Consider the following 26,734-nt stretch of genomic DNA (forward strand, 5'->3'; position numbering starts at 1 on the left):
ACTGAGCAACTTCAATGGCTTACCATTTGTAGGCCATTACCTTTCTTGAGGAAAACACTAAGGAAACGGACGTAAAGAGAACATGAGGGAAAGAAGAGCTGCACTCTGATCCCGGAGCAACCGTTGGGGTCCCCGACAACTTGTTCCTTCAGCTCTTCCCGTCTGTTCCCTCTCAACCATATCGCCAGGATGCTGGAGAATGTAGCTGCCCGCCACGTGCTTCTCGAGAAGTGCAGAGAGACGATGTGGACAAAAGCAGCTAGGGGGGAACCGAGACCTCGGTGTCAACATGAAGCATATTATGGCTTGATCCGTCCCGGTTAGACTAGAACCGCTTGAATGAGACCTCGAGCAGCCGCAGACTTTGGGTAATGGTGCGCTCGGGGTTACCGCAGACGCTTGATGCAGAAGGTCCAAAGTGCCAAACAACAAAGGGAAAGAAGAACTCCTGAGACCTTGGGACGCTGTGGGAGAGCATATGGCTTTTTCAGACTACACCAGACAGAAACCAAGGCAAATGAAAGAATTGAAAGTCAGAAAGATGAGGATGGACCATTCAAATTGTAATAATTGTTGTCTACATGTAATCACAGAAACTCCACACCCTCTACTCATCTTGATTGTGAAAAGCATCCAACAACCCGATCTCTTCAAGCTGCTGCCAATCCCCCCTGCCATGGTTGTCCCGTTCATTAACCATCACCGATATCTCCCTCAGACCCACCATATACGTTCCCCAAAGTCTCTCTTCGTTCGTCAGGCCAAGTGTTCTGCCATCTACGGCACCAAAGTCGAAGAACTCTGCCTATCCCTTTCTACAGGTCGGAGCTGCAAACTCAGCCACTCGACCCTAGGCAACTGCCTAATCAGCGTTTTGCGAAAATAGCCGACCAGAAAGAACGCTGCAACGTAGGTTATGTTCGTGATAGACAGAGAGATTGCCGGCGTCAGCTGGTGCCTGTGTAACCAGCCGGAGTCTGTGGAGTCTATCAGCACCGTGTGGCCAACCAGGTCGGGGAGGATTGGTTGCGGGATGGGATTACGGCGCATTATGGTGCTGCGGGCGTAGTTGGCGTGGCAAGAAAGCTTGTTATCGAGGTATAGGGTTGCCCAGGGTCGGAGGATTAAAAGGGTGTTCTGCGGAGAAAACTGACTGGGTTGCGGGCGGGTCATGGGCGCGGAGTCGGGTGCTAGGAGAAACTTAGGGGAACAGGAAGACATGCCCTTGTGGCCGGTCGAGTTGCGTTTCTGGAAGCCGGGGCCAAGTGTCACCGAATGCAGCTGGACGAGCATAACACCTTTCGCAAACTTGTTCTGGGCCGCCTTCGGCTGTAAGTACGAGCAATATTCTCTGAGAGAGGCTATGGAAGTGGGTGAGGCGATAAGGATGATCTTTGTGGACTTGATTACATCCAGTATGACCTGCCAAAAGACCTCATTGGTCGAAGCAACCGGGTCCTTGCCTGGGCGGATGAACTCATCGAGCCTGGGGGATGACGATCGAGGAAGGCCGGCTCAGGGTTAGGAAAGAGGATGGAGCCCGAGAGATTGGTCGGGGCCTAGCGTGGTTGGTCGAGAGTGGTGACCAGTACGGTGAGCGACATCACGGTCCAGGCGAGGTTGTTCCTCTTGAGAAAGTCAAGGAGAGGCATGCGCTGGATAACTTCGTCGGTTGTCGGCTTGGTGGGAAAGGAGTGCACGCAGTCGATGGTAAGTTGAGGCATTCGGAGTCGAGGGTGAGAGCGATCTCCCTCCAGCGCCTACACCATAGAAGCTTGCTCAAGAGGTGGCTGTCCTGAGGGTGCTCGAGTATGTTTTTAGTCGGCGCCCTGTTCTTTTGGGTTTCGGAAAAAGGCTTGTTTGCCACGGGAATGAGGATTGGCCGAGAATTTCGTTGGGATCGTGATCTGACGAACCACGGTGACTTGCTGAGAAGGCTGAAGAGTGGGCAAGCTATGAAGGTTGGTTGAGAAAGGAACTGAGCAGTTCTGATAGATAACAAAAAAAATCATAATTGACAGGTCTTGGATATCGGACGGATAAGTTAGGGGTGATAGCTTCTGCCTCGGATGAGACTGCACGCTCGCTCGCTTCGCACTACCAAGCAATATGATCCCAGTATTTGTCTGAAGATGTCTGCGATTTCGGTTTTTGACTCATGATGATTAAATGGAGGCGTCAGTAAAGCCATTTTCTACTTAACCTTCAACAACTACCCGCATGTACATCGTAAAAGACGAAAATGTTCTACAGGAGAAATTAGGGCCATAATCACACATAGAGATACTAAGAAGTTCGGAAACTACCGTACTTCCAGACATCTCTAGGGTACAGTTCACTAATTTATACTCAAAGTTTGACTTTATAACACCATTGACAGTGTATGCATCCTCCTGCAAAAGTTCTAGTCACAACTCGCTGACAGAGTCATCAAACACAACGAGGCTATTTATGTCATTAGAGTAGTCAAAATTTCATGTTGCTCATACGGACTACGCGTGACCTCCCCAGACAACAGATAGCCACATACCAAAAATGCAAAGGCATGTAGAAGTTGTCTACAAGAGGGTATTTCCCACTTCCTGCCATGTTAGGTACGAAGTGTGAAGCCGCGGTTGATCACGGAGCAACATATACATGCCAAGAACTGGGGCTCCAGTTGCCGGAACCTACTGGTGTCTTGGCTCCCGCAAAGAAGTCAAAAATACGGAGTATGATTGATCATCGCATGATAAGAAGACCCATCTTGGCTTGTTGCTGGACCTCTGAACATCCACAGAAGCTCCAACTTCTCGAGCTCTAGTCCACCTGATGTTCCTGAGAGTCACACAAGCAAAGTATGTCTCACCAGTAACTCTAAAAAAGAGCATACTTTCACCTCGCCAGAGTGTGGCTTACGCTATACGTAAGCATGTTTGAGATTTGGTTTGTTGTCTCCACAGCCCGAGCCACTCGCTCAGTCAATGGTTTCACAATCGCCGCGGCAAGCGCAGAAACTTCGTGGGTTCAGTTGAAGCGGCGTCCGTGCCTATTTCACAGAGACGTACCACAGAGAAGACATCGAATTTTGCATAGTGAGTAATCTCTCCGTTGGGGGTATAGTCTAACCATGTGCAGCTCATCTAACCTCCGTAAGAAGTGGACCCTCCCCCTTTTGTTTACATCTTACTCGAGTTGTCGTTGCTGGGGTGATGAAGACTAGAGATCCCAACCAGTCAAGGAATAATCATCCAAAGCCCCGACAGCAGTCCATTCAAGCCCTCGGGACGGACTAACCGATTGGGTGTAGCGTTGAAGTTGCTGGGAGGAATGATCCATGAGCAAGTTTTTGTACGACCGCCCATCCTTGTGGTACGACCTCCTTTAAGCCAGCTCAATCTCCACGCTGCCATCCAATACCTGTCAAGTAAAGACGTCCCAGTGATATCTTACCAAAAACGTGATTCGAACATTTGGAAAATGTTTATTTCCAAAATTTCCCAATTTTGTTCAAGACAATCATCACTCTTTTCCTAGTCACCTCAAGACAGCGAGTACCAAGGACCATTCCCTTCATAAGTTCTTACCAACACCTAAAGCCTTGACTGGCAGATGAAGCAACACCATGAGGCAGACATTTGCGTCCAGATATTGCTTTACAATAAAAAGTCCGGGATTTGTCCAGATCCTGACTACGGTAAGTGCTCTGACCTGAGTTGTGGGTATCATCGGCTCGAGCCGAATTCTGTGTCGCAGTGACATGCTGTGTGCCGACGGGCGATCGACACTCTATGTGCTGATCTCCAAACACGCATAAGGTAGTGAGTGGATAATGGACGACATCAAGATAGTTGAATAGTAGTGAAATAGCAGTAGCTACTAACATCCTGCCACTGCGCTGGATGCTCAACGTGCAAGTGAGTTACGCACCTTCCTTAAGGTTAAAAGATGGACACTTGCCCTTTTCCCACCCCCAGTCACTCTTGTTTGATTTGCTTTCTCATCAGCCTTTCACAAGCCATCACCATCAAAAACGTCAATTCACCTCCAGTCATATTCACAGCCCTCACAACCCTAAAACCCAGTCGAGCTCAATTCCAAGATGTCATCTCCCACTTACATCCCCCGACGTCCCCCATTCCGAGCTGAACACATTGGCTCGCTCCTCCGCCCAAAACCCATCACCAACCGCCGCCTCCAACTGGACGGTCTGGACGCTCTCTCTATCGCGCAAGACATGACCCTCCGCCAACTCGAAGATGTCGCCATCGTCAACACTGTCAGACTGCAACGCTCTCTCGGCTACCACGCGGTGACCGATGGGGAGTACCGGCGTCACCAGTTCTGGGGAACCTTTTTCCCTGGTCTGGAAGGATTCACCGAGATACGGAAACCCCCTATGCATATTTTTAGGTTATATGTGCCTGATTTGGCCGCTTTTAGTAAGTTTTAAGGCTGTGATGCAGGGAATAAGATGAGAGGACTAACGAAGCGTGATAGCTGAAGCAGGACATAAACCAGGTGAATCGGTTGTCTGCACCGGGAAGATCCGGCATATAGGCAGTACCTACCTGAGGGAATGGAATTATCTCAAGGAGCTTCTCCCTCCGGAGATGGTCCCAAAGGCCAAGATTACGCTGCCTGCGCCCGAATGGTACCACCTGCGGTACAAGACAGGCTACGCCTACCCAGCGGATGTTTATGCCAATGATGAGGAGTACTTTACTGACATTGCGACCGTCTATCGTGAAGAACTGCGCATCTTGTACGAGGCAGGCTGCCGCAACGTTACAATTGATGACCCTAATCTGGCCTGCACGTCACTTGATTCCCCATCTTCCACATTGATGCCCACTCATTAACCTCTTTAACGAACAGACTTCTGCGACACCCGTCTTACCAAAGGCCTCCGAAACGACCATACTGCCCCAGACCCCGACGCTCTCCTCTCCGCCTACATCTCTCTCTACAACAGGATCCTTACCCCTCGCCCCGGCGGCCCCGACCTGCACATCGGTGTGCATCTCTGCCGCGGTAACTTCGCCTACAGCAGGCACTTTAGCAGCGGAGGGTACGGTCAAGTCGCTCCCGTGCTCTTCACCCAGCTGGACGTCGACACGTACTATCTGGAGTATGACACACCCCGGGCAGGTGACTTTTCACCTTTGGCTTGGCTGCCTCGGGACAAGAACGTAGTCATTGGCTTGGTGACGAGCAAATGTGGACAGTTGGAAGATCTGGAGCAGTTGAAGAAGCGAGTTTTGGAGGCAGCAGACTGGGTCGGAAAGCAATCAGGGCAAACTCGAGAAGAGGCCCCGAAGCGGATGGGATTTAGTCCACAGTGTGGGTTTGCGAGTCATCATTTGGGAAACTCCTTAACATGGGAGGACATGGTGGAGAAACTGAAGTTGGTGAGGAGGTTAACAGATGATATCTGGCCGGGAGAGCCTTGAATGGCAGAATAGCTTGACACAGAAAGCAAACGTGTCGCGAAGAGTTTAAGCTTTCTTGACAGGTCGCAACCCGAGGTGAAGCCTCTGACATATGGCATAAATGACGACAAGTCACAATGAGAAAGGGCAAGGACAAGTAGACAGGTATATGCAATATGGTCAGCTGAATAACACATAACACTGAAATTCCAGGGAAATAAATTCATGGAAACCGTTCTCGAAATTTTGTGCTGTTTGTAGCTGATCAAGGCCTATGCCTATGCTACTCGAGTGTGACTGTGAGTCTTGGTACAGGAGTGGTTTGTTGGGCATAAACCTTCAGGCCTCCTGCTTTACGGCACACTGCAAAGCCTGCTCGTCATTGGTGTCCTCAAGGTCATCCTCAGCAAGAGCCTTCGTACCGTTGATCTTGTTGTCGTCCATCATAGACAGGAACCACTTCTCATGGGCACGATCGTCAAGAGACCGTAGCCACTCAGCAGCCTTGATAGCAGTAAGCTTCGCGAGTGCCTCATAGGCTGTGCGGTCGGTCATGAGCGTCTCAAGAGCCTCAGCCCAGGGGTCAATATCCTGCTCAGCTACAATGTAGTCACCATTGGGATGACGCTCGCCAGTGACAATCTTAACTGGGATGCAGTAAGGCAGACCGATTTTGGCCTCGGCCAGGCCGCCAGCATTAGATGCAATGACGGGAATGCCGCGGAGCTGGGCTTCAGTGACCACAATGCCCCAGGCCTCTAACCACAAAGAGGGAGCAAGCAAAACCTTGATGCGGTCCCAGACCTCATCCATGTCCTCGGTGGTGCTCTCAACACTGCCACCAGCCCGTCAGTCAGAGGGTGTATGTGCATACCTCGATGGCAAGATAGGAAACAGGTAACTAAAAGACAGGATATTGACGATATTATATTTATAGATGGAGGAAGCTAGATTATAAAACGCGTCAACTTACCGAATGTTAGGAAGAGCAAGCAACTCAGCGAGGTGGTCGCGAGAGGTGCCCCAGCTTTTCCAGGTAACAAACTTGAGATGAGGGAAGCGCTTGGCAAGGGCAAGCAAGATGGAGATACCCTTGTGAGGGCAAGGGTTAACCATGCCGATCTCATCCTTGTCGACGTTGTTGCGGGCCATCGGCATCTGGCCAGTCTTGTGATCCAGATAGGTGCGGGAAGGGTGAATTAGGAAAGTGGTTTTGAGCTTGCCATGAGTCCAAGCATAGTCGTGGATGGCCTTAGAAACCGTCCAAATTCCATCCAGACCTCGCAGCAAGCGATCCTCAGCCTTCGGCGCCAGGCAATGACCGGCAACGCCATTGACAAAGGGGCCGAAAGGCAATTGCTCAGCCGTGTGAATGATGTTGATCCGTTTGAAGGTATGGCGGAGAGGGTGAGTCTCTGTTATCTTCATAGTCGTGGGATCATTGAAAACAACATGGGTCGGTTGGAAACGGGAAATCCAAGACGAATAGAAATCGATGAGGGCCTTCATACGCCCAGTGATGTTCAAGTCCTACACACAGTAGCGTTATCAGCCCTGGCATCATCACGATAATACTCCCAGCAGTTAAGCAGTTGCCAAAAGACCGACCCACCTCAAGATACGCGCGGATGTCCTCCTAGAACTCCCGACGCGGGTAGGCCTTGTTATAGTCACCGCGCACGAAGCAAATGTTGAAGACGCCATACTCGTCGGTGAAGGTGTTGACCTTGATCTCATGCTCGACATTACGAATATCGGTGACCTTGATCACGTCGACATCCAAGTCGCTGATAACACTGGGTCCGTAGATGGTGGAACGCGTTGCATACTCGTCGATCTCGGGCTCAGCGCCATAGCAAATCTGGGCGGTAGTGTGGCCCTGGCTGCTGAGAGCACGGAGGAGGTTGACATTGGCCTTGTATCCCCCCGAAGAGGGAGTCAGTCCCTGAGCCGTCTGAACCAGAAAGACGCGCATTGCTACACGCGTAGAACCCTGGCAGAAGACTTGGAGGGGAGTGCTGTGGGAGACTAAGAAAATGTAGAGAGATGGTGTGTTGCGATGGGCAAAAAGTGAAAACAGTAAGGGTCGTGCGGGGTTTCGAACGTTCCGTTCCGTCAAGGTTTGAAATTGGGGACGATTTTGTGCTAGTACAACAGGAAAAAAGAGGGTGACGGGGAGTCTTCACCTTGGGTTGCCAACCTTGAATACCTGGGTGAATAATGAGAGAAAGAAGAGATTTAAAGAAGAGAACTTGAGCGAGGCACTTGCCCTTTGCAATGTCACACCAGGACGTGTCGCTGAATTGCTGCTGTTGACCGAGATTTTCGCGTTTTCAGGGACGGTTTGCTGGAGAACAGTCAAATGACGCTGAGAGAATGGAAGAGGAAGAGGGAACGCAGCAATAGTGGGGGTTAAAATACTTGTGGGGGTTTTGGGCGTAAAGTCGCCTTTGCAATGGCATTTCCGGCATCCTCCGAGGGTCTCGACCGCTTCATCTAACCTCAAGGCATGTTGATGTTACTTCAGGAAAGAACGATCGCTTTGTCAACATTGTTCTCACGTGGGATGAGACCCTAAAGCGCCCAATCAGCGATTGCATAGATGTTCCACCGGATGCCGGCAGATCCTAATCGTCTGAACTCGTTCCTTCCTTGACATAAAGTTTGGGGGTGGCCGACTGTTGGAGAAGACATCAGGCATCAGACGTGCATTAAGGTCTTCAGAAGACCATAGGAAGATGCGAAGAGAACGTTGATTCTCGCAAAAAGAAATAACTAAGTAGGAAGATCACTAAATATTCTTGAGATTGGAATGTCAAGATGTGTGGTCCTATAACATACTCAGATCATCGGGAACTCAAACTAGATAGCCTTTTGCTTGCAATGTAAACCGGTGCCCTGCTTATATCCGTTCATTGGCTTGTGATTATCGAAGTTACATCTATAGAATGCTTTGAATTTGCCCAGAAATAGTGTGTTTCATGGAAAATTGAATGTTTGTTTGTAACCCAGGGCTTATGTCGCACATATCATCTTATAGGTCCCATTGCTGCATGAAGACCTTTACCTCCAAGCATTTCAGTTCTTTGTTTTCGTAGCCCCACTTGGTGTTGGGAGAAACTTGAATATCAGACAAACACGGGTCAGTGAGGTAACGTCTGTTCTGAAAACAGGCTATATGTTTCCTAGGGATGACAGTGTCTCAAAAAGTTTCATCACCTCAAACATCCTCTCCTTAAAGACACTAATGATGTTCAAATCATAATTGATAACATCCTGCTTTGACAACTTTAGATGAACTATCACGCCAGCCATAGAAGTGGTGCTGAATTTAAAAGATGTGTATTGCAGAATCAAAAATACAACTCTGCTGCATGAACATTCAATTCTTGGAAACGACATGTGCCTTAATAGTGGTGATAAAGTGCCAACCAGTCACCTTCTGCAATGTTGGCACTGGATATTCCTGAATTCTCGGTGATTGATCAAGTCTACCCAAGCATAACCAATTATCATTCTTCAGAAGCTCATAATAAGACGTGAAGTCTGAATGAGAAGCACACATCCCATGGTATCAACATGCAGGGACATCCTAATTCTTCAAGGCCTTGATTTGTGAGGGCTGACGTTGTGGCTGACGTTGTGGTCTTGTGGAGGTTGTCTGGACTTTGGGAGACTTTGACAAGGGTTTCCTTGCCCGATGCGGTGTGCTCGGCGGGGAACCCTTGGCTAGTCACAGCTGGGCTCTGTTCCCCATCAGCCTCAGCCCTGAGGCTGGAACTGATGGGTCCGTGCTCCATCACAATGGGACCGGATGTCCCCGGCATGAGCTTGGCTCCCAAGGTTCACAACAGGACAACACACAGCTAGCCAGAAGTCGTCTCTTGGCCTTGAAGGATTCTGAAGTCTTGCAGGTTTGACTTCTCTGGGACATATTATCCATTCAGTCTTAATCATTCAACATGACTCCATCTCGTTGGCTTAAGGGGAAACTTCGGGAGAGGAAAGAGTTGGTGGACGGTGCATGCATTGTGGGCTTCGGGCCTTCCTCTATGCTCAGCCGACGAATGCCATGACAATGGAAGGCCAGATTTGGCTTAGCAAGCCAAGCATGTCAGCCCCAGGATGCAACGGTATAGGATCCATACAATCCCCACGGTCCAACCAGGCAGCACTGTGAAAAGGAGCAGTTCCTCGCAGGCCAAGCCTTGGCTATTACGATTCGGAACAAACGCGGCATGTACCATCAGCCCAGGTAGGTCAGTATCGCGCTGGGTGCCTGTCGGAGTTAGCTCGACAGGTCAGCTCAAAACGACTCCTGCTTCTTGATCCTCCGTCGACCGGAGCGCTTTTAGCCAGCGCCCATCGTCTCTACCGAATCCCGAATTGCCTCTCCACTGACGCAGCACTGCGGCCGAGTCAAAGAAGCCCAGAAGATCGACCGTTATCGTGAAATGCTGCCCTTCCTTCTTGCCGGCTCGCTCTTAGCCGGCTCCGTCGCCGCCTCCGCCGCAGATGCCGTCCGCGCTGCCGGTCTCCACCGTTCCCGGAGTCCTCCTCCTAAGGTTCGGGGCGAAGGCTTCATCCGGGCGCCGCTGTCAATTGTCCCGCCGACTGCCGAAAGCTTCAAACGACTTATGGCTCGCCAGAACGAAGTGGAAGTGAAGAACATTTGGTCAGGCACCAGGTACACTGTCGACGTCGAAATCGGCACTCCACCCCAGACGGTCACGCTCATTCTTGACACTGGATCCCCCGACACCTGGGTCAATCCAACCTGCGAGACCCTGTTAGCCGGTATCCAGGAATGTCGTAAACAACCATTCTTCAATTCCACGAAGAGCTCTTCTTTCAACAAAACACAACGCATCAACTACCTGCAGTACGGTAGCGGCACGGCAATCGTACAATGGGTTTTTGAAACCTTGACCATAGGATGTATGTCGATATGATCCGTGTTCCCCTCCCTCGCTCACGGCCGCCTGCTAACAGTTTGCAGCTGCAACTATCGAAGAACAAATCATCGGTATCAACTCCTGGTCCGAGAATATTCCGAACGGCATTTTGGGCTTATCGCCCCCAGTCACAGGCAACAATGACTACCCCTACGTCCTCGACACGATGGTAGCTCAAGGCCTGATCAAGTCGCGCGCCTTCTCCCTGGACCTGCGCGGTGTTGATAACCCCACCGGCTCCATAATCTTCGGCGGCATCGACACAGGCAAGTTCATCGGCAACCTCGTGAAGCTGCCCATGCTTCCTGCGAGCCAGACTCCTCTCGGAGCCTACCGCTACTACGTCACCATGACCGGCATCGGTGTGACTTTTCCCGACGGGCAGGTCGTCCGTTCTGACGAGATCACTGTCCCCGTCTTCCTCGACTCCGGCGGCACGTTTTCCCAATTGCCTCCCGAGATCGTACAAGCCCTCGCCTCTGTCTTCACTAACGCAGTCCTTACCCGCGACGGGTACTGGCTCGTCCCTTGCGGCGTGACCGAATTTCCTGGATCCATCGACTTCTACTTCGCCGGCAAGACGATCCGCGTCTCATTTAACGACTTCATCTTAGAGCTCGATGGGATATGCGTGCTAGGTGTACTTTCCAGCGAAGATGAATACGTCCTAGGTGACACATTCCTGCGTGCGGTGTACGCCGTCTTCGACCAAGATAATCAGGAAATCCACCTCGCACAGGCAGCGAACTGTGGCACGAACTTGGTGGCGATCGGCTCGGGCCCGGATGCCGTGCCGAGCAGTAGGGGTCTGTGCACGGCCCTGCCGATGCCGACTGTCTCCGCGGGTGTGAAAAGCCTTAACCTTCAGCCGACAAAGTCCGTGAATGTGGTGGATACGCCCGGGCCCACAGGCATTGTTGCCGGACCGGGGCCGGGTGGTCCGAGCAGGGCTACCACTGGCTTGCCTGAGCTGCCGACGATCAACTGGCAGATTCCGAAATGGGATGAGAATGAGAGTGCTGTCGGGAGGGCGGCTGGTGTCGGGATGATGATGATGATCGGGGCGGTTGTGGCCAATATGATGTGGCTATGTTGATATGGGGTTGAGTCAGTCCTGGATACATTATCGCGATGATGTACATTACAGAATCGTGTGTGTATGATCCGTTAGCGGTGAGTAAGTTTGGCTTTGGCGAACGGCGTTTGGGATCTAAAGGGTTCACCTATAGTTTTTAATGTTTACAGATTACTTATGAAAAAGGGTTAGCTCGCTCTTGAAAGACAAAGGGGCTTGATCTCCAACTTCCTCGTCCACTCCCAACTCGTGCACGCAGTTTACCCGATGCGCCTTCTCATCAACCCTCCCCAAAGAGCAACAAATTACCCTCCTCCCCCTCCAACAAATCAGCGTGCACAGCAGCTCTCACCCACAACGAGGCGCGACGGCCAGCTGCCGCCCCGCCAGCCAATCACATCGCGCAACCGCCCTCTCAGTCAGGGGCTTGTGTTCCTTTTCCCCTTTTTGGATGCTGCCCCACCCGTGCCAAGACCCACGTCCTCGACTTTTGTTGCTTCGACGATTCGATGTCAGCGGTCCCTTTGAAGATGTTTGCCATATGACAGGGACTTTGAGGTGATATTCTGGGAGATCGTGTCGTTGTTCGCGGAGCATATCCGGCTCGAGTTGGCCACGAGGTGGCGCTGGATGGGGGCAAAACGGTTCGTGGATAGTGGGCGTCAGTTGAGAGAAACTGAGGATGATGGTTGGTTGGGCTGGTGTTTTGGGCCTCTTGTGTGGGGAAGAGATGATGTTAACTTCTGGCTTACAACTTATTTTTTTCTCTCTCTTTTTTTCTCTCTTTTTTTCTTCTTCTAATTGTTTGTGTGCTGTGTCACTGTATATTGCGATAGTCGGCTGATCGATGAGCGCGCATCGATCGATCGGACCGAGATACTGAGAGTATCCCATCGGCTTTGACTCTCGGTGTCTGGTGGCTTTGCTTTGACGGGACTGATCGCTTGAGGTAACACCGGCGCTTCTTCTCCGGCCGCTCAGTGCTCGACGCTCGACGTTGCACCACTATCATGGTTCACCAGGCGCTTCCGTTCCGAACGGCTGGGACTGTCTCAGCCCAAACGAGCATCACTTGGACTGAGGTCCTCTCTAGTCCTGCTGTCAGCGCTATTAATTCCTCTCAATATCCCTCTAGAACCAACACGCCTGAGTCATTACCTATGAGTCGGATGCCAGATATGGAGAGGAGCAGAATGAGGACTAGAACGTGGGACAGGGCTCCCAAGTATCTGAACGAGCCGAGCCACAGCCCGAAAGCGCCATCGCCTCCACTTGGTCCTCGCTCAAGGGCTGATGGAAGCAGTTCAGAATGGGAGACTGAAACGCTCATCGAAAATGCTGCCTTGAATCAGGCTTTTTGCGTTCTTCCTGTAGCAGCGTCTCTCAAAAACAATAGCCAACTTTCCTATCCATGTCCTTTCAGGAAACGGAACCCTGTCAGGTTCAACATCCGCGATCACGAGTCCTGTGCCAGGGGCATTTTCACCTCACTTACAGACCTAAGGTTAGCAGCCCCTCATCGAGGCCAATATCCACAGACTAATCTCCCACAGATGTCACATCGTGATGCACCACCGAGCCAAGCGTCCGGCCTTCCAATGTCCTCGTTGCAGGTCCCAACTTGCTAACGTCGCTGCCCTCGAGCAACACCTGTTGATGCCCAGGGAGCAGATGTGCGAGGTCAACGCTGAAGAGCCAGTCTTTGACCGGGAAGACGGTATCACCGAAGAGTTAGCAGCCTTGTTATCAGGAAAGGACAGCAAAAATGAAGTTTGGACCTGGGAAACTATATGCCAGGTTCTTTTCCCTGGTGATCCCCTTATGGACACAGGTACATCTCCTTCCCACCACACATCAAACCATGTTTATGCTTACCGACGCCCAGATATTCCCCCCATAGTTGAACTCTTTGAAATCGACCAAATCTTCGACGACACACAAGACACGCTCAAAAGCAATCTACGCGAGAAGCTCCGTATGCTTTTACCGCCTAATATAATCGACGACGAGTACTGCTCCTTCCTAAGCACGCAACTGGATCTAGTCTTCGAAACCCACCGTGCGAATATTGTGAGAAGATGCCTGGCATATGCAACCGGCAATAAAGACACTGGTGTGGGGTCAGAAAGGACCAGTGAGCAAAGGAATGGCAGGAGGATGTCGGTTAAGAAGCCGGCGCGGATTTCGAGGAGGAGCACACTCATGCAGAGTATACAACACCATACGACAGGGAACAAGCATACGAGGACCTTGAGTCTGAAGCCGACTGTAGGAACGGGAGTAAGAGAGTGCGGGCATTGGAGGAAGACCTCAAACGCTTTACCTGTCAACACCTCCTATGTTCCCATGGGAGCCGTCAAGACCAACACAACCACGAACGAGACTCCTCTTACGAAAGACACCAACGACAACGACAATCAGACCCACATCTCAGAAATCGAGCCCGGCTCCCGCGAACAACGCGACTCGGGCATTTCCATCCCCAACTCCTCACATTCTCCCCAAGGCTCAATGCTTCCCGACGAATCAGACAACTCAGAGCCCCCGACGCCCTCCAGCTGCCCCTCGACATCCACCGACATCTCAGATGCCCAAGATACCGACACCCAGCAGCCTGCTCAACCCCTGCCAAACCCGACTTCAACCCTTTCCAAAAGGCTCAAACCACGCCCCGGCCGCCTCAATCTCAACGTCGGCGTCGGCCTAGGTCTAGGACTGGGTATCGACATCCCCTTAACTCCAAGTACCATACTCGCCAATCAGTTCGAGAGTATCTCTGCCGGCGGTGCAGGACATGCAACGGACAGGAAAGGCAGTAATGAAAGGGGCTACCTAGGAGAGTGTCTGACTGCGCCCTTGCCGATCGATAGTCCGAGGGGGAGAAATGCAGAGGATGGGGAATGCCATGGGGGATTGTTTTCTCCGGAATCGTTTAAGCAGCGGGTGTTGAGGGGGAGGATGTCTGGTGTTTTGGGGGGGTAGCTAGCGCGGGGTTGTGGATGAAGAGGAGGCTGTTTGAATTTGAGCTGTAATGTGTATCATTATAGGATGATTTTGGCTATATGGGCTGGCTTTTGGAACTGTTTCGGTCGATGTTTGGATTGGTAATTTAGACTGGTTGCTTCAGTGCGTTGAGTATCAGCTTGAGATTGGTTAGTTATAGGATTGGACCGAAACCCAGTAATATTAATGAGATGTGTACAACAATGCTGCCCCCACCCTCCTCCCTCCCTTCATTTTACAAATAAACGCAGTAAAGCTTAACACTGCCAAAGCATGTCTATCACAATCATCAGGTCATTACTCATCGTCATATCGGTAGCTTCGTTCACAACTCCATCGGCGTCGTATCCCTTGTGATGTAAACCTCACCAATGAGAACCAGACATCCCACAGCCATGGCAATGGCAATGATGGGAAAATTAACCATCGCGAAGTCCTGGCGCTTGATCGGGATATGCTTCTTCTCAAGAATGTCGCTCCACAAGAGGCCAGCTAAGGATGCCGAGAGCGCTGTAGAGAACGCACCGTAATTGACGCCCAACGCCATGGTGTAAATCGTAGCCCAGAAAGTACGCTTCGAGATGGGCGTGCCGTCGTAGCGATGGATGTCAAGCCACGATTGCAGGACACGGGAAAGAAGGATCGTCGTGCCGATGTTGGTGCCGGAGAACTGGAAGGAGGGGTCAGTAGCATAGCTAAGGGTTTATGGTGACGGCGATTGGGCACTCACGTTACACAGCACCACAGAGACGAGTCCCATACCCCAAATTGCCCCAATCGTGCCCGTCTTCCTCACCCACTTATCCCAGCCGAGAGCAAAGATCTGAACCCAGCCTTTGGTAACCAGCGCTTGCACCAATACAAACATGGAGAAAGCGAAAGGGACGAGAGCGAACGGCAGGTGTGCAAGCACAGCCATTGCGGTAGGGAAAGTCTCCTGGCACCAGCCGTAGGCGTCATGTGCTAGGGATACAAGGGTTGCAGGCTCCTGCTTTGTGGACTGTTTTTCAGCATCCGGACTCTGGGTGTTCTCTGATGAAGAAGTCTCCGCGGTAAGCTCGTTGGGGCTTGGATTGCTTGCATTCAAGTTCTGATTTTCTTCCTTCTGCTGATGCCGGCGCTCCATGCGCGCACGCTCCAGCTGCTTGCGGCCCTCACGAGCAATTCTCCGAGTTTCGTGGCGGTTAATCCATCCAAAAGCAAGATCCCAGACAAACATGACTGTTGCTGCCGGTAAGGTGATGTAGTAGACAGGCTGTTCACCGATGCTCGTTTTCGCAGCATTCAAAGCGAGAACCGCAATAAGTGTCACAGCCATGATGATGGCGCCGAAAGCGGCACCACGCTTATCGAGGAAAGGATTCATGATCTCCTCTAGAGAGAGTAGCTTTTCTTGCTCACCGGTCTCGTCCTCTTGCTGCTCAGCAACCCCCTTGGCGTTGGGAATATTGGGGTTAACTGGCTTTCGATCTCGCAGTTCTTGGGGCAGCTGGTGCATTGTAATTTTATGGGGAATAAGCTCCTGATTGGCAAATCTGACATAAAGGAGGAATGGAAAGAGTAAAACTCCGGTGATGATGACAGGGACGATCATGTTTGCTGTGTATTCGACAAACTTGATCTGAAACGCGCCGGCTAAAACGAGGTTGGTAGGATTGGAAGAGACGAGAATCGCCGAAGCGATGTTGGCGACAGCAAACTGAGTGTAAATCCATGCTCGGGGATGGGTGATATTATTCGAGACCCTCCACATGTAAGCCAAAAAGGCAGTGCCTGAAAGAATGACCGGGTCATTGCCCACAAACGAGGCGATGACGAAGAAGAAGACATATAGGAAGAAGAACAGGCGATGGCCGACTTCTCCTCCCCATTGTAGTACCTTGAATGCAAGAAAGCGGATAATACCGGATGCATCGAGAGAGATGGCAATGTAGGCCAGGGTGATGAAAAACAGCATAATATCAAGCGGAGATATGTGGTTCGTACCCAAGGTACCCTCCTTCACCTCCTGGCGGCCAATGGCCAAAATGGCGAGCAGGAAGAGGTCCGCGATTAAGGGGGCCGTGACGAGATTCAGCGGGAAGTTGAAGCGGACAAACCGCCTCTTACGGCGAGAGTCATCGCAGAGGCCAACATGATCGTCGTTGTCATGGTTTTGAGGCGGGATCACCCTTAAGGAACTCAAGGTTCCCAGAATGGCCTTGTAAAGTCGACGTGGGACATAAATGGGAATGTGAAAAGGGAAGAGGACGATGATATCTACAGAAAGTGTTAGATCGTATTCTGAATTGCGCTTGCTGGCGCGGGCAGAGCGATCTGTCATTTTGGGCTTGAGCTTGTAACTTACTGGTGGCCACGAAGACAATGAGAGTCACTATCGACCTCCAATTCTTGATCTGGTTGTAGTCCGGCGGTGCTGCGGTCCCCGCCATGGGCTCGACGATGTAAATTGCGCCAGGAGTATATATGGCTCGCCAACTCGGCAGACAAAGTTAGGTGATGAGTTGACAGATATTACGGATTACACCGCCGGCGCCGGCGAGAATCTCGGAGGCGAACTGTGAAACTTTTTGTAATCAAGACATAACGTCGCATAGGGTCTTGCACCGCCCTCCGTCGCCTCAGCCTCCACGTGCAAAGATTTCTGCGGTTGGTTGGTTGATTGGGCCGCTACGCCATCCGCTACAGACGCCGAGCTTTAGTGGCCCAGTTATCGACTTGGCAGCGGGGCGGTCGCTGCTCGAGGGCACCGGGAGCCGCTGTTTCGCGCGTAAAGTTCCGTATTACTGACTATCCGCGATGAAACTTTTGGCAGGCCTCTTTCGACGCTGTGCGACGATTGTTTCTTCGCAGAAGCCCAACCTCAAAGGACAGCCCGATTTGGACACCGACGCTGCGACATGACCTAATCACCCGTCTCCCCTCCAAACCAATAACACGGCTTCTTCCAATGCAGCCCTACCGGCTCTTTCTGGCCTTAGCAGCGTGGAAAAGAGCGTGTGATCACGTTGGCGAGCCCCGCGGCCTTGCTACTCTATGTGGCCGTGCCTGTTCTCTGCCCGCCTTCCCATTTGACATGTCGCTTTTTTGACTGGCAGTGCGTCTTGTGTCCAGTCAGTCTTGTTCAATGAATGTTCAGGGCTGCGAGGCCCTGTTCTCACGGTGCTCTATCGCCCAATTTAATCTGAAGAAAACGTCGGGCTCGGCCGTCACACTCGGGAGCTTTCGAGATTTATCGCCTTTCGAAGCTTTAGCGGCTTTCTTCTCCGGTTCACCGAGTTTCTCGTTATGGCAGATGACCGGAGTGTAATTCACGTAAGACGGGAGGAAATCCCCGTCCTTCTGGTATACTCAACTCAGCCTTCCTTCAGCCACATTACTACCAACCTTCCCCAAAACTGAAGGCTTGTTATCTCTCAGCGAGCACCGAGCCCCTGCAATTCAAGGCTGCATCGTGTCAATCCAAGGCTCTTGGAATGATAGGATGAAAGCATTTGTCCACGTTTCACGGGCTTGATCGCCCATATCTGGCTCACCGAAGAAGGGGAAACTATGTATCCTCCTGTCAGCCTTGCTCTGCAACTGGGTATTTCTAGTGGGCCATTGCTCATGTTCTTCCTCGTTTTGTCTCCTTTGTCTCCTTCTCGCTCTTCTAGTCGTTTTGGGTGACATAGGGCATAGCATTGCCCGTAGACTTTTACTTGGTGCTCGTGTTCTAAGGAGGGTGGCAATGCCTGCTCTTCCCGAAATCGACTTTCTCACTCTACTCTCAGACACATCTAATAAAAGCTTTTCGAATTCTTCGACTCAAGATGATAACAACTCCTTGAGCCCTCTTAAGGTGATTTGTGCGTGGCCCGTCTCAGGCCAGTACGGTGCAGGGTCACGATTCCTGTAAGTGGCCGTGCATATCTTCCGGAATACCCGAGAAATTAACTAACCACAATGTTTATATCCAGCTACTATGTACTTGTGGCCACGTGCGTCCTTGCTCGGAAAACTGAATGGCTTCGCAACGCTGCACTTGCTGCTGCCTTAGTCTTCCCGGCTGTTTCTGGCATACACGGAATTGTCCTTGCTGCAATGGACAGAAAAGGGGGTGTTGATCTGGATGTTTATGGAGCGTTGCAATTTTGCGCTGTTGGTGCTTTGACAGCTCCTGTCACTGTGCGGTTCAGCAAAACATACTTCAACACCCCTGGAAGGAATGTAATATTCTTGTGGACGCTCATTGTCCTAGCAGGCCTCATGGCTCTTACCGTCGAGTTCTTCCGACTGGGCCCTCTTCCATGCGCGGATGGCGGTGACGGACTTCCCCTCTACCGGCTACAGGACTTCGAGTATGGCACTACAATGTGTGGATTGATCTGTTCCGCGGAGGATGGTCCGCATTCTCCCATGCGAGCTGGATCCGCGAATGACATCTACGTCGTCCCGGCGCCCTATGTGCTTACCTTCGGCGCAGCGACACTCATCGCTGCTGGGTCTTGTATTCCTCCGATCCTCTCTCTTATTTCCACATGGGAAAAGATCAACTTCCTTAACTGGCAAGCTCGTTGGGGGCGACAACGCGATGTTGATAGTGAACCTGCGACATCTACCAACGCTTCTGAGATTCATGCGGACTGTGCTGGCTCCCCAGCTGAAGCTCTCGGCAACACAGCACAGCTAAACGGAGTGGATAACAATCTTGCCCGCGGAGAAGTCGCTCTTCCTGAACCACCCCCGGAAAGTACTGAGCAGATGATGAAGATCAATGCTACGATCAGGGAGTTATTGAATGTCATCGAATTTATCGTCTTCTCTGGGGCTGTGGTTGCGTTGATCATTGTTGGAGAGATGAATTTTTGGAGTGAGCCATTGAACTACCAAACTGAGCCAATCTCTAATATAGGCATATCTCTCCTTTCCATGCTCCTTGAGAAAAGCCTGACTAACTCAACTATTAGGTCAATGGGCACCTATCGTAGCCTCCCTACTAGCAGCCTGCGGGTCATTATACATGTTGCTTGCCGAGGAGGCTACGGATTTGGAATGCGAACACGGGCCATGTCAACGTTGTGCAAACACTCATACGAGCATATGCCTTCATCAACATACTGCCATGAGCACTGCTGCTCTGATCCAGTCAGACAACTCCGAGATGGCCGAGACATGTCGTCCACAAATAGCTTCCACCGAGCCAACTCTATCAGGAGCCAACCCTGAATGGGAGAATGAGAACCATGGCCTTGCAAATAGCGTCCCTCCAACCGGAGCTGAAAGCAGCTCCGGGTGGTCAAGAATGAGGGTAGAACGATTCTTAAGAAGAGTTGCCGAGAGTCTTCAAACCCCATCACGCGATCGGTATGATGATACTCAAGTCAGGCGGAACGCACTTTCCTATCCCCTAGTTCCGGGTGAGGATCTGAGAGTTCCTCGTTTCAATGAGATAATTGCAGCCTGGGACGTAGTAACCACATTCGCAGGGAGGTCACGTTCAAGTAGTCTGCAAAATGGTGCCCCGGGAAGTGGTAAGATTGTCACTTCTAGCAGGAGTAACTCGACCTCTCCAACGAATCGGGTCCCTCAGACACCTACCACATCTGTTCTGTCGTCGACTGGGAAGTTGCTCGATGTGCCACAATTTGGTCAAAGCCCCTTGTCTACGGCATCATCAGGTGCTGGTTTATCCATCTCTTCCAAGTCTGAGTCTGAGGCACCTCGACAGCAACCGCCTGCTGTCCCGCCCATCATCATCACAGACAGTGAGCAGGCCTCGGAAAAGATGGAAGGGCGTCATCGTTCCATCCCAGCTTCTACCATGATGTCACCGACAACTTCGGAGCCTCCGTGAACTACGGTTTGTTATGTCCAGAATTTCTCTGCCCTGAGGTCGTTGATCTTCAACTCACATATGTAATCCACTTTGACTTGGGAGAATCTTGGTGGGTCCGTTCTCCGAGTGCCTGTTTACAGCCGCAACTCCAAAAAAGCCATCATCGGGCCGTTGACTGACCTTGAACGGAGATAAAAGCAACACGACCCACAGCACCACAGCCCCACTCAAGCTCGCGCCAAGAGTGCTGCAGGACGCTCTTCTTGAATGGACCGATTTTTTGCTTCTTGCAATTACCACTTATTGATGCACAAGTTTCTGACAATCCACATACCAGCGAGCAGCAATTCCACGCTTCAAGACCTTGTCAAAGACTTGCGTCTACCTAAATCATGGCTGCCGGAGAACCTCTGCGCAGTTTGCATCACTCTACCCAAACACACTTGGGAAAGACTAGAGGAGCCCCAAGCATGCAGCAATCCCTGGAACAAAGTCCAGCAACAGCAACTTCGTCTGAACAACCTCATCCAAAAAAGAAGCTAAGAGACAAGTTTCTTTGTCGCCGCTGTGGAAGCCATTTTCGCACCCAAGACAAATTAGATAGGCATGTCGCCTCAAAGCATAGTCGGTTAAGTTCAAGACAGAAAGATGAGGCTCTGAAAAATCGTGCACAACGGGATGGCAATGGGGTTGACTCGAACCGAGGTCAAAGACTTTCACTAACACCGCAGACTGGTGATGAACAAAGGACGGAAAGAGACCTAAAAAGCTCTGTGCATCCTTTTACCTGGCTGTCTCGTCCACAGCAGCTTGCTTTTGCATTTTATTGTCTGTATGTGCTGTTCATGACCGCAACAACACAAATTCAACGAGATAATAATGTTGAGAATTGGTGTGATCACACTGGGGGTCACTCATGGGGTACGGATAGGCAAAGGGGGCTTGAGGGGAAAAGAAGAAAAGGGGAAAGGAGAACAAGCTTGGAAGGTAGTGATGAGTCCGAGGACGGAGGTATCGCCATAAATAACTTGATGTTGCGACAACTAGAGGGTCAGCTCGATACATTTCATCTGGCGGAGCTTGCGGAAGATATTGACTAATGATGTCGCGATCGAATGCCTAAGTTTGCAGGCGGCTCGAATGAGACGCATAGCAATTGCCGCAGGTATTGATCGTTAGTGGCATTCTTTTTCCAGCTGCTTATGGACAAATAAACATATGACCAGTCTCATGAGATGAGAGCGAAGTGTGATCAAAAATATAGTACATAGAGTAAAATGACATTGGGAACTGTGAGGCTCGAACTCACGACCTCAGGATTGCTCTGGCGTGTAGCCAGATCATACCGTAGTATGAGACCTGCGCTCTTCCAACTGAGCCAAGCTCCCTTATGATTTGTTGTAGAATTAGCTGCGAAATTTGCCATGATAAGCATATCACAAGTCTAGCTGTTGGCATGAGTCAGGATTTTTTTGTGGGGCGGGAGTCATGGGAATGAGGGGTTCCCAAAAATATGGTGGGGCCTGCAAAGGTGGTCACCGAGGAGGCTGTGCGGGGCCAGTCTTTGGGAGCAGCAAGCCACACATGTTTCAGATTTATCCATCTCAATGACAGCGACGGGAATGTCTACAACTCTTCGCCAAAAATGGAACCTTCCATGAATCTCCAAAGATCCGCTTCGCAATTCTAGCCGTGGATTGCCTCGGGACGAGGATACGAAAAAAATACTATGTCCCCTCGACCGGAATCGAGCCGGTGACCTTTCGGTATCAAGTAATTCCCATTACAGCCGAACGTGATAGCCAACTACACCACAAGGGGATGAATCATTAATTGCTACTGTTACGAACAGAATCCGCATTGTTGAGACTGCTCAAGGTTACGATACCTCTCAGAGCGACGCTCCAATATCTCCCCCTGTTGTGAGACACGGGCAGGTAAGGAACGCTGCTGAAATTTGGGTAAACTAGGAAGCTGGTTTAGGAGCATGCACTGTGTGTGAGCTTGGTCACGGAACGGTGCAATTATTTGTCGCCTTGCAAATGCCATGGAGAGGGATATTGTGGGAAACAACCTCTATCAATCGGTTGCTTTGGTCATTCGCCAACGTGGAGCGGCCCGTCGGCCGTTGAGATCTTTGTTGGCACATCCGGTTGGGTAAAGTGGCAATGACTGGAGGGCTAAAGGCTTTGATTCTTACATGGAGGGGGCCAAGAGTTGGGGTTCTGTCTGGTCGTGACAGTATGGCGGGGATAGAATAACTGGGCTGTGATCCCGCCGCCTGCGGCCTTGTGGCCATCACGGCCATCGCTTTTACACAGTGTACCAGCCTAACCACAATCCTGGGTGCGATCAAGCAAGGTTGAAGCTTATCCGGCCAACCAGAAAACCACTCGATGGAGAGAAAACGGTAACAGCAGGCAAAGATCTTTAGCATTTGACCTGCAGTCTACCTTGAGGTGCAAGACCCGCTGAAAGACTCGAGTGACCATCGTTTGTGCCAAATTCTTGTTTGAAGGGCTTATCTCGACAACAGTTACGGCTTCAAGAGCGTGTGCCACATTATGTATGTGCTTACCATTCCTGAACTCTTTCGGCGGTTGGATTGAGATCATAGCCTTGCACTATTATTGGATGCCGGACACAGGCTCGAACTTCAGTATGCAGCTGGCACCTCTATTTCTTAGCATCATCTTCTGAGGTTATGTGGACAGCCGTGCGTGCCCTGGCACTGGTTGTGGCTTGACATTCGTGAAGATTTTTTTTTTTTTTGCGGGAAGATCGTGGGAAGAGAAGATACCAGTCGGCATGAACGAAGCCAGATCTGTCTCCCCCACGCCGCACTGCTATTGACGGAAAACGTTGAGCCTCTGATGATGAGACTGCCAATGTGGTCGGGAGCAGCACTGCCTGGTATATATTAGGGCATGGTTCGCACGAGGCTTCAGGGAGCAAACATGCTATATTTGAGCCGAACCTCTCCATTAGTTCCATGACGAACTGGGCCGGGAGACTCTGACTGCTTTCCACATCCAACGGCCTTGTGACTGAGTTCTGACTGCATGTGTATTCCCTCCTGCTTAAGGACTACTAGGCCAGATTATTTAAGCATCAAGATGGGCGTCTACATATGTGCCGAAACCTGTGAAAGTCACTACGGAAAAAAGCCAAACTGCAACATCACGCTAGCGGACAATGAAACAGCTATCTTCATCGGTGACGTTGAGTTTGGGAGTTTCCAGGGTGACCCTGATATCGGCGGCGTTGGTGTAAGTCTACTGTCCTTACCATCTTCGCATTCTTCTCCATCTTTTTCCAGGCTCAGCAGTGACTAACTTCGCAGGTTCTCGCTGCATTTCTTGCGGTCACATCGCTTGCGATATGTTTCTCGGTAGCTAGCACAGGATGGTGGCTTTACAAGAACCTTGGCCTTGCTGGTCCCCAACCTCATCTCGAGGAGAGAACAAACAAGTAAGACCCTCAAGCATATCTCTCACACATCATTCACTACCCCACTGGCAGAAACATGTTCGCAGCTCGCTATCGTCTCAGTATCGCCGGCCTGTTTGAAGCTTTGATCGTCAACTGCAGCGATCAGCAAATCTTCACTGGTCTTGCTTATGCCCTCTGCCTTCGATACTCGAAAAGCTGCACAGTTACAGCGTACCACTACAACATCGTTACCAATCTCCTGCAAGTCAGTTGTGCTACTCATCTCATGGCTGTAGTCTTATCTCGCCAGTTTTGGGAACATATCTGGGTAGGAGCAAGCCGTTTCGCTGTCACTGGGTATCTGTTTTTCTTGACCGGCCACCTTTTGTCCAATCAACAATCTTCCAATGCACTTGGGTTTCCAACCGAGCCGCCACTCATGAACGTAACATACAGCCCGATGCTACTTCCTACAGCATGCATTCAGCAACCTAAAGAGCTAATTCTCGCCGAATTCGAGAAAACTTTTAAAGAGATCGACATTACCGAGCTCGAAAAAGATCTTCGGCTCTCAACTCCATGGTTGGCTCCATTATATATTATTGCTCGTTTGCTATCTGGTATCTGTTCTCATAAGCCTGAGTCGCCTCTTCCGTCGCAGTCGTGATGGCAGCCGAAAGCGAAAGTTCCTTGAGAGAATCAAGGTTCGTCTACCAAATTGGCTTTTATATTCCAGGGCAGTGTTCTTCCTTCCCTTTGGGGTGTACTTGGTTGCTTGCCTCCTGGTGTCCATCACAACCGTTGTGCGAGTGACACAATACATCATACAGATGCGCAGTTGGCTCAGGGACTCTGGATGGTAAAGTCATTACCGCAATCTTGGACATGCGATCCTTCTTGTGGTCTAACAACTGCTATGTAGGATGGATCTTGGTGACAGGGGTCTAAGCCCCGAAGACGATCCATCTACTTTCGGTCAGCTTATTCCGCTGTTGCTTATCTTTCTCACCCTCTTCACCTTCCTCCAGATCATGAGCGGTATGCGTACACTAAGTCGAGCGATAGCACTTTCTGTAGCAAAGGCTTACTGAGGAAACACAGAGCGCGGTGCATTATTCCGCAAGGCGAGACATGCAGGAAGCAAAGAGCATCAAAGGCTACAGGCAAATGCAGACAATACCCCCGAAAATGTCACATCAAGACCAAACGAAAAGGTGTCCTTTGTCGAAGCAGGAAATATTGCCAACAGCCTTAATGATCCCGAAGCTATTCCCGTCCTCCGTGATGGTCCCCGCCGTTACGGCAAGTCAAGGGCAAGTATCAACCGTTGGTGACCGTATCCGAGTCCATCCTCGAGGAACCGAGAGATATGAGATACGAAAGCAATAACAGCGGTGTCAATGAAAGCAACAATGAAAAGAAAACGAACAACAGCGGCGATGCTATCGCTCAGGACTTCCCTGCCGGAGAGGAGAGCGATACTGGCCTGGTTACCCCTTCGATCGCCGAAAGTAGCCAGTTCATGCCGTCAGCCACAACCGGACCAAAGCAAACCAAGACCTACTCAACCTACTCACCAGACACCATCCTCTCCAGCCAACAATCCAGCACCACTGAAGTGAGCCCGGGCCCCTTCATGAGCCCGGCCATCGCCAGTCCATTCTCTCTTCCTTTCAACTCCCCTACTACGGCAAGCACAGTCACATTCTTACCAGCAACTCCTGAACGTCAATCCAATAAACTGCGTAAAAAGCGCTCCTTGAGCTTCTTCGACTCCCTTCTTGTCAAGGGCTGACACTCCAAAGACCAAAAGAAGTCCCAGGTGAAGCATGCTCACACCCATTCGAAGGTGATCGACCTCAAGTACAACTCTGCCTCTCAGTCTCAGACGCAGATGTACTTCAGCCCTGATGACAGTCCACTTTCTAAGCAGGCTGCTACACTTGCCGTTGGGTCGCTTCCTGGTACTCCTAGCAACGGGAGCGGGGGGAATGGGAGTGGCCCTAGTGGGAGGGGTACGCCTGTGGGGAAGGGACAGAGTCAAGGAGTTGGTAGTCCTGCAATGGAAGTTGCCGGAGAGTTCCAGTTCTAGAGGACCCAAACCTTTACTATAACTGACAATGGCGTTGGGTCTGCGCTGACATTGCCTGTAAATATTGGCCCTTTGGAGCTGTCATTCTCGTTGCTCGGACTTGGGATAGATTTGGAAGACGCGAGTGAGGTAAGTTGCCAGGGGCAAGGTCAGTCGAAGGATAAGGGGACAGCTTACTATATTCGGTAGTTTTGTTGAGACTCAATGGGGACTTTTATATATACCATATATACGAGGTGGATAATATGAAGTGAGCACATCAGGCTTCAAAGTTCTTTGACACATCGGTGTAAGCAACCTGTTCGTCAATATCTAGATCCAAGCCCTACCCAGGGGTGATCGAGAATAGCATTGTGAGGTCTTTGGAGACATCAGTATCGAAGAGGTGGGCATGGAAACTCGGCTACACCTCATAGCCGGCCATTAGATTTGGACCCGGATCTTTCTATTAGATCATATTCCGCACTGGTCAACTTTGTGTCACAACAGGCATCATTCCCGCTGCGTGGAGAAGGATATTGAATTGGATCACTGCTGTTGTGCATGCATACGGCTAGGAACATGTCGTAAAACATATCAAATACACCTTTATGGCGTGGTTCGACTCGAGCAGCTACCATGTTGGCTGGCTTATTGGTTATACCTGGAGACTGATGTAGACACAATGTAGTTCCTATAGTATTGCTGATATCCCGCGTCGTGCCTTCATACTTCAACATCTAGTTCGCCAACCCGAAAGCTCTCGGGCCGGGGCTGCTATCGACATGGGCAACTCTATGCATGCGAAATTCGTTTATTCAACTACCATATCGATATCAACTGTAATGTTGAATGAGCCAGTGACACTTAACTGGCTCAATTCTATATCCGCTGGCAACATTGTTTTCAATGGCTTTGAAGGAGACCCCGATACAAGCGGAGTTTGTGTACCTGGGATAAATGTGCTGG

General features: G+C 50.7%; 8 protein-coding genes and 2 non-coding genes across 10 annotated transcripts; 5 read left to right on the forward strand and 5 right to left on the reverse strand.

The window, feature by feature from the left end:
- Nucleotides 1-777: 777 nt before the first annotated feature.
- Nucleotides 778-1,724, reverse strand: CTHT_0041500 (uncharacterized protein; the record flags this gene model as incomplete). The annotated part of the gene is made up of 2 exons (XM_006694493.1): nucleotides 778-1,329; nucleotides 1,593-1,724. 2 exons carry the CDS (start codon nucleotides 1,722-1,724, stop codon nucleotides 778-780), a joined length of 684 nt encoding a protein of 227 aa, XP_006694556.1.
- A 2,357-nt stretch (nucleotides 1,725-4,081) lies between these two features.
- Nucleotides 4,082-5,432, forward strand: CTHT_0041510 (5-methyltetrahydropteroyltriglutamate-homocysteine S-methyltransferase-like protein; the record flags this gene model as incomplete). Its single annotated transcript, XM_006694494.1, has 3 exons — nucleotides 4,082-4,421; nucleotides 4,501-4,725; nucleotides 4,858-5,432. The coding sequence occupies 3 exons, from the start codon at nucleotides 4,082-4,084 to the stop codon at nucleotides 5,430-5,432; spliced, it is 1,140 nt and encodes a 379-aa protein (XP_006694557.1).
- Nucleotides 5,433-5,750: 318 nt separating this feature from the next.
- On the reverse strand, nucleotides 5,751-7,386 carry CTHT_0041520 (uncharacterized protein; the record flags this gene model as incomplete). Its single annotated transcript, XM_006694495.1, has 3 exons — nucleotides 5,751-6,246; nucleotides 6,385-6,941; nucleotides 7,093-7,386. The coding sequence occupies 3 exons, from the start codon at nucleotides 7,384-7,386 to the stop codon at nucleotides 5,751-5,753; spliced, it is 1,347 nt and encodes a 448-aa protein (XP_006694558.1).
- Nucleotides 7,387-9,865: 2,479 nt separating this feature from the next.
- Nucleotides 9,866-11,462, forward strand: CTHT_0041530 (uncharacterized protein; the record flags this gene model as incomplete). Its single annotated transcript, XM_006694496.1, has 2 exons — nucleotides 9,866-10,349; nucleotides 10,411-11,462. The coding sequence occupies 2 exons, from the start codon at nucleotides 9,866-9,868 to the stop codon at nucleotides 11,460-11,462; spliced, it is 1,536 nt and encodes a 511-aa protein (XP_006694559.1).
- Nucleotides 11,463-13,007: 1,545 nt separating this feature from the next.
- Nucleotides 13,008-14,423, forward strand: CTHT_0041540 (uncharacterized protein; the record flags this gene model as incomplete). Its single annotated transcript, XM_006694497.1, has 2 exons — nucleotides 13,008-13,272; nucleotides 13,342-14,423. The coding sequence occupies 2 exons, from the start codon at nucleotides 13,008-13,010 to the stop codon at nucleotides 14,421-14,423; spliced, it is 1,347 nt and encodes a 448-aa protein (XP_006694560.1).
- Nucleotides 14,424-14,769: 346 nt separating this feature from the next.
- On the reverse strand, nucleotides 14,770-16,876 carry CTHT_0041550 (putative arsenite transmembrane transporter protein; the record flags this gene model as incomplete). The annotated part of the gene is made up of 3 exons (XM_006694498.1): nucleotides 14,770-15,114; nucleotides 15,175-16,703; nucleotides 16,792-16,876. The coding sequence occupies 3 exons, from the start codon at nucleotides 16,874-16,876 to the stop codon at nucleotides 14,770-14,772; spliced, it is 1,959 nt and encodes a 652-aa protein (XP_006694561.1).
- Nucleotides 16,877-18,174: 1,298 nt separating this feature from the next.
- CTHT_0041560 (uncharacterized protein) lies at nucleotides 18,175-20,280 on the forward strand (the record flags this gene model as incomplete). The annotated part of the gene is made up of 3 exons (XM_006694499.1): nucleotides 18,175-18,338; nucleotides 18,404-19,296; nucleotides 19,394-20,280. 3 exons carry the CDS (start codon nucleotides 18,175-18,177, stop codon nucleotides 20,278-20,280), a joined length of 1,944 nt encoding a protein of 647 aa, XP_006694562.1.
- A 1,266-nt stretch (nucleotides 20,281-21,546) lies between these two features.
- Nucleotides 21,547-21,650, reverse strand: CTHT_0041570. Its single transcript has 2 exons — nucleotides 21,612-21,650; nucleotides 21,547-21,584 (listed from the first exon to the last, which is right to left on the reverse strand). It is a non-coding gene; the product is annotated as a tRNA-Met (tRNA).
- Nucleotides 21,651-21,994: 344 nt separating this feature from the next.
- Nucleotides 21,995-22,083, reverse strand: CTHT_0041580. The gene is given in 2 exon segments: nucleotides 21,995-22,032; nucleotides 22,044-22,083. It is a non-coding gene; the product is annotated as a tRNA-Tyr (tRNA).
- Nucleotides 22,084-23,378: 1,295 nt separating this feature from the next.
- On the forward strand, nucleotides 23,379-25,786 carry CTHT_0041590 (uncharacterized protein; the record flags this gene model as incomplete). Its single annotated transcript, XM_006694500.1, has 8 exons — nucleotides 23,379-23,531; nucleotides 23,606-23,733; nucleotides 23,815-23,959; nucleotides 24,525-24,553; nucleotides 24,617-24,732; nucleotides 24,796-25,024; nucleotides 25,087-25,393; nucleotides 25,508-25,786. The coding sequence occupies 8 exons, from the start codon at nucleotides 23,379-23,381 to the stop codon at nucleotides 25,784-25,786; spliced, it is 1,386 nt and encodes a 461-aa protein (XP_006694563.1).
- Between the last annotated feature and the right edge of the window lie 948 nt (nucleotides 25,787-26,734).

Source organism: Thermochaetoides thermophila (assembly GCF_000221225.1).
Source record: "Thermochaetoides thermophila DSM 1495 unplaced genomic scaffold scf7180000011818, whole genome shotgun sequence".
NCBI classification, from domain to species: Eukaryota; Fungi; Ascomycota; class Sordariomycetes; order Sordariales; family Chaetomiaceae; genus Thermochaetoides; species Thermochaetoides thermophila.